Below are 9963 nucleotides of genomic sequence, written 5' to 3'. Positions count from 1 at the left end.
CACACTGCTGACCACCTCCCCACACTGACCACCTCCCACACTGACCACCTCCCTACACTGACCACCTCCCTATACTGACCACCTCCCACACTTACCACCTCCCTACACTACCTCCCCACACTGACACCTCCCATACTCCTGACCATATCCCCACACTGACCACCTCCCCACACTGCTGACCACATCCCCACACTGACCACCTCCCCACACTGCTAACCACATCCCCACACTGACCACTTCCCCACCTGCTGGCCACCTCCCCATACTGACCACCTCCTCACACTGCTGGCCACCTCCCCATACTGCTGACCACATCCCCACACTGACCACACCCCCACACTGACCACCTCCCACACTGACCACCTCCCTAAGTTGACCTACAGACTGGACATGCACATGTCCGTATCAGCACAGCAGGCCTAGCTCCTTCACCTCTGTGTGTTGACCAGTTTGTTACAGTCCCATGGGTGGTCAGCTTACAGAAGTCTACTGTGTATATGAAAGGTAAGAGAAGAATTTCATTTCTTCAGTTTGTTTCTAAGAATCTGGATTTATTTATAATCCTTCACTTGCTGGTTAATAAGGGGAAAATAATGTCTTCGAGTGGTCCTTTCTGGCTCTCCCACCTGGGGACTCCTGGAGTTGCTGGGCCTCACCTACCCAGCTGTGAAGGCGCCATCCTCCCCTCCAGGGTCCACAACTGCCACTCGTGTGCAGCCTGCATTGTCACTAGGCCACCTCTTGCAAGCTCCTTATCCAGACTTTTAGCAACTTCTGTACCTATCTATGCCACAGGGGCCAGGAAGGCTAACCCCCAGGCCCAGCCAGCCGTAGTCCACAGAGCCTTTATAAGTGAATTGGAAAAGACGTCCCTAGTGGGCGGAGGAGTTAGTAAAAGTCACCACTTTTTCAAGATGATGTGTCGGTGAGCTGATGGAGCCTGTTTATCCTGGCTCATGAGAACCAGTGGTTGGATATTCAGGAATTCTGAGACCCCAGTTGTTAAATATAAATATCATTAAAAATTAAATTGTGTAAACTTATAGTTAAATTATATCAACATGAGGGAAGTCCTGAGCAAGGCCGGGCCGAGCAGACGCCTCGGGCACTGCCTGGCGCTAAGAAAGGGAGCGGGCTACCGGCCAACATGATCTCGGAGCGGGCCGGCCACCGCGAGAGCGCAGCGAGTGGGAAACTGAGGCCCAAAGAAGAGAAATTACTTGCCCAGTGATACATGGATTAAAGTCCGCGTCGTAGCTGTGCCCTTCACCCAGGCCGTGTGCTGTATGTCCATGCATTGTCCCGTTGAGTGGGAGCATTCACTGAGCTCTTTCTACATCCAGGGGTAGAGCCAGTTGTGCAGAGCCCTGCAGCCCGCAGCCCTGGGAGAAGCAGTGGATGTCATGGAGCCCAGCTGAAATGGCCTGGCCCCCTTGAGCCCGTCCCAATCCCTGGTCCCAGGTCTCCATCCCAGTGCTGAGATGTTTTTTGATCATCCTGAGAAAAATGAGCCTTGGCCTCCAGGCCTGATAACGCGAGCCTCCCTCCCATGGAGCACTGGGACAGTTCCTGAGGACCTGGAGGGAGATTAGCCAGAAGTAGGCTTGTTTTCCTGCTAAGAACGAAGTGGCTTTCCTGAACACATCTTCATTATGATTCATACCAACCTGAAGAAAAAATTCAGCTGCTGTGTCCTGGCTTTTCTCCTGTTCGCAGTCATCTGTCTATGGAAGGAAAAGAAGAAAGGGAGTTTCTATAATTCCTTTAAATTGCCAGCCAAGGAATTCCAGGCATTAAAGTATCTGGGGAAACCAGCCGCAGGGTCTGAGTCCCAGTCTGCGTCCTTGAGCAGCACCCAGGACCCCCACAGAGGCAGCCAGGCCCTCAGCGGTGTCAGGGGCTCAGCCAAGGCTAAACCAGAGGCCTCCTTTTACGTGTGGAACAAGGACAGCTCTTCCAAAAACCTTATCCCCAGGCTGCAGAAGGTCAGGAAGAACTATCTCAACATGAACAAGTACAAAGTGTCCTGTAAGGGGCCTGGGCCAGGTGTCAAGTTCAGTGCAGAGGCCCTGCGCTGTCACCTCCGGGACCACGAGAACGTGTCCATGGTGGAGGCCACAGGTTTTCCCTTCAACACCTCCCTGTGGGAGGGTTACCTGCCCAAGGAGAACATTAGGATCAAGGCTGGGCCTTGGGGCAGGTGCGCTGTTGTCTCCTCAGCGGGATCTCTGAAGTCCTCTCAGCTGGGCCAAGAAATAGGTAGTCATGATGCAGTCCTGAGGTTTAATGGGGCACCTGCATCATGGGGCACCACAATTAATGGGGCACCCGCGGCCAACTTCCAACAAGATGTGGGCACGAAAACTGCCATTCACCTGATGAACTCTCAGTTGGTCAGCACAGAAAAGCACTTCCTCGAAGACAGTTTGCACAATGAAGGCATCCTGATTGTGTGGGACCCATCTGTGTACCATTCAGATATCCCAAAGTGGTATCAGAATCCGGACTATAATTTCTTTGATAACTACAAGAGCTATCGTAAGCTGCACCCCGATCAGCCCTTTTACATCCTCAAGCCCCAGATGCCCTGGGAGCTGTGGGACATCCTCCAAGAAGTCTCCCCAGAAGAGATTCAGCCAAACCCGCCATCTTCCGGGATGCTCGGTATCATCACCATGATGACACTCTGTGATCAGGTGGATATTTATGAGTTCTTCCCATCCAAGCACAGGACTGACGTCTGCTACTACTACCAGAAGTTCTTTGACAGCGCCTGCACCATGGGCGCCTACCACCCACTGCTCTTTGAGAAGAATTTGGTGAAGCATCTTAACCAGGGCACAGATGAGGACATTTACCTGCTTGGAAAAGCCACACTGCCAGGCTTCAGGACCATTCGCTGCTGAACACGGCCCCCAACCAGGCCTTTTACTCTTCTCCATCAAGCATCTTACGGCTGATCTCTCAGATACTCCAGCCTTGGAAGACCATTTTCCCAAGCAATGCCGGCCTGCTCCTCACACTCTGTGGGCTCCTGTCAGCAAGAGCTCTGGAGCTGCAGGAGCCTGAAGCAAGGAACCAGGCTTAGCCTTCCCTAAAGCCACAGAAAGTGTGTGATCCCAGAGACCCTTCCACCATGTACACACACTCGGCATGCTTTCCAGACACCATTCTCTCCACCTTTCTCACCAGGGCTGCCAACGCTGGGCTTGGTTTTTCCCAACTGAATGATGTCATTTTCACAAACTAATGCTCTATATTGTGTGAAATCTGTACCTCGATATTGATATGCTTATCATATCAATAAAGAAACTCTCCCAAATTAAAAAAAAAATAAATTATATCAACATTTATCATTTCCTAATTACTTTTTTTTCTACTTTGGAGGTTGCACGCACCTGTTGGATCCGTACAGTAGAAGTGCTCTGTAGTGATAGCATGTACCTCTCTCCGCAGTTCGGCAGGCAGTGGAGTTGTGTTGCTACCACATCTTGAAGTCAGCTGTGATGGGAGTGTTTACACCGCAGGCATCAGCAAAGGCTACCCATCAAGTCTTGCTTTATTATTTTGTTTATTAAGAAAGAAATATAGGTAATACTGATAATGCAGATTAAATTCACAACCATGTGGGGCCTATCGTCATTACATGGTGAATAGTGAAAAAAATACAAGGAATATTTTTTCAATATTTAAAAACTTTCAGCAAATTTACTCGGGTCATTGACAAATGGGTAAAGATCCAATTCCAAACAACATACACGTTTGGTATCTCACTTTCCTCTTAATTGTTAACCTAAGAAAAATATCAAGCAATGTGTATGTTGGAACTACACTCATTCACCAATTGCAACTGTAGGTTCACTGCTGTACGCAGCCTCTTGCCGGGGTGCAGGATTGTGATCTGCAGTTCACCACCCTCATCCCTTGCCCCATTCCCTCCTCTGAGGATCTTTGTATGTGAATAAATTATACACCAATACCCCATGGCCCTACCCCCAGGGCCTCATTCCATTGAATCATGCCAATTTTTGTTACTATGTCTATATCCTAGGCTGGTTCCTGTTTGGCAGAAAACTGGCCTCCTCCCAGAGTCTTTTTTTTTTCTTTTTTTTGAGACGGAGCCTCAAGCCATCCCCCTGGGTAGAGTGCTGTGGCATCACAGCTCACAGCAACCTCCAACTCCTGGGCTCAAGCGAGTCTCCTGCCTTAGCCTCCCAAGTAGCTGGGACTACAGGCGCCCACCACAATGCCTGGCCATTTTTTGGTTGCAGCCAACATTGTTGTTTGGCAGGCCCGGGCTGGGGATTCGAACCCGCCACCTTAGGTGTATGTGGCTGGTGCCTTAGCCGTTTGAGCCACAGGCGCCGAGCCCTCCCAGAGTCTTGTACAAAGAGTATACGGCACTTTCTCTTCCCACCTCCATCTCACTCTTTCCCCTTTCCACCATTCCTGAAGGGTCCGTGTCTAAGAAGTCTATCTTATCTGATCTGTAGAGGAATCTGAGTGTACCAAATTTGGTTGTGATTTGGTAAAAAGAAGTGGGGTGGGAAGGGGGGGGGGATAAAGGCATTTAGAGAATCTTCTAAAAATAACAGATTAGCTTGTGGTCTGTGTGCCTGCTGTACAATCTGGTATTTGAATGCCAAGTTGGATGCTAGGGCTGACTGCACATTTTGCTGGGCCCTGAAGAATAGAAATGTGGGGCTTTTTGTTCAAATTCATGAAGAATTTCAAGATGGCAACAGCAGAGCAGGGAGCCAAGCCTGGGGACCCCCTGGATGTGGGGCCCTTCTGAGCGTGGGGCCCTGCGTGGCACAGGCTGTACTCTCATGACACTGGCCCTGATGGGCATTTTCTTTCTCTATTTCTTCAGAGATATTCCTAATCACGACTCTCTTTCCCACCTCAGGCATGTGGTTGTTCTAGGTCAACCAGGGAGTGAGTCACATACTCAGAAAGGCACATATTCCATTTTTTGTTCCCCCCCCTCAAACCCCACCTTGATTACTTAAGGTTCTTAAACTGTGACCACATTCCCTCTGGACTCTGAGATCCAAGAGTCAAAGAAAGGGAAAGTGATGTTCCTTTTGTTTATTTGCACACCGGTCACCATTTGTGCTTTCAGCACCTGCTTTCCTTCCAGCACGCTCCAGGCCCCTGAGATTCAACGGTGAGCAAAGCAGATGTGTCCCTGTCCCTGTGAGGTTCTCTGCGTGGTGCAGAAAATGAACACACAAGTTTGTACGATTATAGACTGGGCTAAGGCAAGAAGCATGGTTTTAGGAGCAGCCTTTGATAGATCAAATAGATTGGCCTGGCTCGAGGGTATCCGGTAGGGGAGGGTGTTTACAGAGATTTCTCCAAGTGATCTTGGGCTGAGGCCTGAGTAACTATCAAAGGAGAGGGACCAAGCATATTCCACGCAGATGGAAGAGCTGATGTGGTGACAATAACCCCACCCTCTGCATAGCCCTGAAAAGATCCCTGCAGCTCGATGCCCCCTCTCCTGGCTGCTGGAGGCTGGATCTAAGCTGCTTCTTCATGCTGCCTTTTCAGAGTCTCTTCTGGAAAACAAAGAATTACTAAGACAACTGAAAATGACCAGGAAGAAAACATACTGGGTTCCCAACTCTTCTGGTGGCCTGGTGAATCTCGGCATGGACTTACAGGATGACAGGGTTTCAGGACTTAGCTATGTAAGTAGATGTCTTAGCATCAGAACACCAGGGAACTAAGTTGATAGAGTGTTCTCAGTGGTCATAAATAAGGTCAAAGAGTTTTGTTCCATATTTATTTACTTCTGATTTTTTTCAAATAGACCTCAGGCTTCCACCATTAGATGAGTCGTGATCCTTGGATATCAATCATCCGTCATCTCCTTATCTATCTGTTTACTTGTAACAGTATAAACAAGCATCTGAATGCCTGTCACCAGCACTCCGGCTTGGGCCCTGAGCATTGCATCTAGCCGTTGGTCTTCCTCATGTCTCTGCCCAACTCTCTCTCCCTGATGGAAGCACTACTCTGAATCTTTCCCCATCAGTCTCTTGCAGTGCTTTTAAAATAGTATTATTTGTTCTATATAAAGTCCTAAAAATTACCTTTCTCTTAATTGTCAACAGAGTAGCACGTAATATTCTGGGACTGATTTTTTTGGTAGATTTGCACTGAGGACGTCTTGGTCTCACACTCTGTGACTGGCCACAGCACCCTTTATTTCTGTCTACATTATCCATTGCCAGATAAAAGTCCAAGAAGGGGGTGGCCAGGCCAGAGTAGCCAAGCAGATGCGGGCAGAGCCCTGGTGGGACCCGGTTCCCTGACTTCCAGCAAGCAACCTTTCTTTAGGAGGCTGGACGTGGGAAGGACCACCTCATCCTGGGCAGGTGACTCAACATTCCTTGAGGACAGTATTTATGAGATTTGAAATTGATGCCTTTTGGGTTTTTCTTTCCCAAGAAAACTTACCCTCTCAAGGACAGCCTCTGGAGTCAGCAGGAGAGCAAGCCCGAGGCACGGGAAGGGACAGATGTACTCCCTTCGGGGAAGTACGACACTGCCTGGAAGAACATGATTCCCTTCCGTCCCAAGCCAAGGTGAGTCCTGAGGGGGAGAGGGGCAGTCTCCACAGGGCAATGATCCTCAGCCCTCACACCTAGGCCTCTCTCCAGGTGCCATCGCTGTGTCTCTACACAGTCGTGCTGCAGCCATGTCTCCAGAGCAGCCTGCGGCACGCGGGGAGGCACGGTCATCACACTCAGTGAGGGGCAGGCAGCCATGAGCAGGGCGGGCCTGGTCTGGGCCACTGTGGATATCACAGGGGCAGAGAGACAGTGAGCAGCAAACTCATCATTTGCCACGCGGCTGCAGTCTGAACGGGGAAGGTGGTATGAAGCTTGGCATGTTGAGGACAGTAGGAAAGTGACATCTTGCTGGGTTCTGAGTGCCTAAAGCTGAGTGAGGCCAGGAAGACGAACAAGTTTTCACCAGAAAACAGCAGCAGGGGAAGAGCCATGAGGATGACCAGCAGGGCAAAGGTCTCCCCCGAGGGGTAAGGGACAAGATGCGATGTGTCCAGGAACAGAGAAGAAGGCCAGTGTCACTGCAGTCTCAAGTGACAATGGGCACGGTGTGAGACGAGGCTGTCGAGGCCAATGCCAAGGAGCCTGCAGGTCCACACAGGCCTCACAGAAGATGTTAGTCTTCATTCTAAGAGTCCCGGAGAGCCTTGGAAAGACCTGAAAGTCCTATGATGTCAGCCTTAAATTTAAGAACCAAACAAATTCAACTTATACATCGCCAGTGAATCATAATTTTATGTGATAATACCCAAATTGTTTTCTAACTTAATACAGCCTTGCTTGCAGGGACCATCACAGAACCACACTCTCCTAAGGATGACCACATCCGTGGGCTTGTTATTTATTTGTTTATAATTTTATAAGAGTTTATTAATTAGAGGCAATTTAGTTGACTTTTTGGCTGTAGTTGTCATTGTTTGGCAGGCCCAGGCTGGATTCGAACCTGTCAGCTCTGGTGTATGTGGCTGGCACCTTAGCTGCTTGAGCTACAGGCACCGCCAGGCTTGTTATTTATTGACGAGACCTGCGCTCTTCTGGTCTGACCCTTCAGCCTCTCACCGCCAAGAGTTCATTCTGTATTTGTTTCCTTCTTCTCTTCAATGTGTTTTCTAAGATTTAATCTATCAAAAAACTGTATTTGTTTTCCTATTTTTAAAACCTGAGCTTCTCTTAATGCTAGCTGGCTTTAACCGTGTGAGTCGATGTTATCTCCACCAAGAACAAAGACCGTTGGTACTTTAGTTCTCTTGGGCAGCCTCCTGTTAGATAAATGCATTGTTTCTCTTGGGCCTTTGGGATATTGGCCTTTGATCAGAGATTCGCACCCTATCTTTGGTGACACAGCTGCCCAATATCTGTATAATCTCTTGCCCTCCCTTCCCTCCTTCCTCTCTCCAACACCTCTGGTAAGGACGTGTGAGTAGATAAAGGGGTGGAGGGTAGAGAAAGGGGATACCATCGCGCCCCCTCCCCAAAAGGAAATCTCACAAGATTGCCATTTTCATCTTCCCATCTCTCTCCCCATCTCTTTCTAAATCTTTTCTTGAATTGCATTTTATTAACACTGAAACACATAACCTTAAAAACAGTTTTTAAAACGTAGGAAAATTACAATCCCAATGCCTTAATTCAATCATTCCTTTAAATGGGTGACTCATTTTCAAAGATAAGACCTTATCATTTTTATTTACTTTTAATTTCATTTTATTGTTTTTGTGAAAGCAAAATGAAAACATCGGAGCACTGGGAATCTCTTTTCTATTACCAGTTCTAATTCCTTTTTCAAAGTCAACCACTATTAATTTGACATATTGATTTGTCTGCTTTCCTTCTTTTTTTCCTTTATGTAAGCAAAAAAAAAAACTAAATTTTTTGATCTTCAAGGGGCCTTTTTTTCCTTGCCTAAGATGCTTAGAGCTGTTCAATTGTATTTTAAAAAATGTCTACATTAAAAAACAAACAAACAAACAAAAAAGAACTTCTACATTGTGGGCGGTGCCTGTGGCTCAAGGAGTAGGGAGCCGGCAGAGGTGGTGGGTTCAAACCCAGCCCCGGTAAAAATAACAAAAAACAGAAAAAACTTCTACATCGCATTGCATAGTATGAGTCTATCAGAATTCCTCTCTTTCTGTTTAAATCATTAATCTATTAGTGAATTTTTTTTTGTTTATTTTTTCAACTTATCAATAATAAAGTCATAAACAATACTTGTGTATAGATCTGGATGAACACATTATGACTTTTACAGTCTACACAATTATAATTCATCTTTTCAAAACCTTGAACTTGACCTCTTTTTTCCCTCTGTACTAGGTTTCCCGCCCCCAACCCCGTGGATGATGCTGGCCTGTTCTCCTACCTCACAGTGTCATGGCTCACCCCTCTCATGATCCAGGGATTACGGAATCGCTTGGATGAGAACACCATCCCTCCACTGTCCGTTCATGATGCCTCAGCCAAAAACGTCCAGAGGTAAAGTCAGGTGGGCAAATCACTGGGTTGGTTAAAGACCATCTCTCGTTGGGAGAGTAACCCAAGATGCCTCAGGGCTGTGGGTAAAGTCCATCCTCGCTTGGTTCATGAATCTCTTGGAGTGGTGTGCATGCTTTGTACATATGGACTGGAGATCTTTTTCTCCAGGAGAAGGAGTCATATTTTTTTATCAGATTTGCCAAAGGGCCCATGAAGTCAAGAAAATTGGCAATGACCCCTTCCGGTCTCTTTAGCTTTTCTCTTCTGGAGCAGACTTCTCACAGTGGTGCGACCTGAGTATTCCATTTGGTACAGGGCTCAGTCTCCTAAACCTCAAGCCACTGTCAACTAGTTGTGTGATTAACTTTCTGGTACCGCCTGCCCCACAAGGTAAGAGGAGGATCAAATGGTGAAAAAAATGAATATGTGATTTTAAATGTCTTGTTTTCACATTTCTGCTTCTAGCTGCTTCACGAGAGAGACCAATTAGGAAATGAAAGTTTCTCAATGTGTTCAGGAAATTATGACCCAATAAAAGCCTTCCCGAAAAGAGCATTTAGTGGTCAGGGGAGTTTGTGAAAGGTTGTACATTATATCTAGATCTTAGAGATTTATAAAGCAAACTAGTGTTTTTAAGGCACTGAGAAAATGTGTAATACTTTACATATGTAAAATATGTAATGGGCCAAGCTTTGACCCACCCCTTCCCAGCCTTATTCACCAAGAAGACAGAGATGATTCCTGGAAACACCTTTTGGATAACACCAGATATTGGTCGAAATCTCATCTCTTACCAACTCTGATGTGAGACAAGTTGCCCTTTCCTGGCCTTGTGTCCTGTTTATGAGATAGTGGATCTTAAAGTTTATTTCATGGTCCTTCACAGGACTGTCATTAGAAACAAAAGACA

General features: G+C 47.2%; 1 protein-coding gene and 1 pseudogene across 1 annotated transcript in view; both read left to right on the top strand.

Moving 5' to 3' along the window:
- The window catches only part of ABCC11 (ATP binding cassette subfamily C member 11), a 70367-nt gene that overhangs the window by 1871 nt on the left and 58533 nt on the right, over window positions 1-9963 (top strand). The window contains exons 2-4 of the mRNA XM_003792596.3: window positions 5557-5696; window positions 6460-6596; window positions 8895-9053. Of these exons, the coding sequence (XP_003792644.1) occupies window positions 5598-5696; window positions 6460-6596; window positions 8895-9053 (395 nt within the window). The 5' untranslated portion in view covers window positions 5557-5597. The remainder of the gene's footprint in view (window positions 1-5556; window positions 5697-6459; window positions 6597-8894; window positions 9054-9963) is intronic.
- LOC100958720 lies at window positions 1347-3129 on the top strand (annotated as a pseudogene).

This window comes from Otolemur garnettii, unplaced genomic scaffold (assembly GCF_000181295.1).
Source record: "Otolemur garnettii isolate 467f Iridium unplaced genomic scaffold, OtoGar3 scaffold00058, whole genome shotgun sequence".
NCBI classification, from domain to species: Eukaryota; Metazoa; Chordata; class Mammalia; order Primates; family Galagidae; genus Otolemur; species Otolemur garnettii.
Note: the sequence above shows the minus strand (reverse complement) of the source record. Positions and strands in the feature narration are given on the sequence as shown.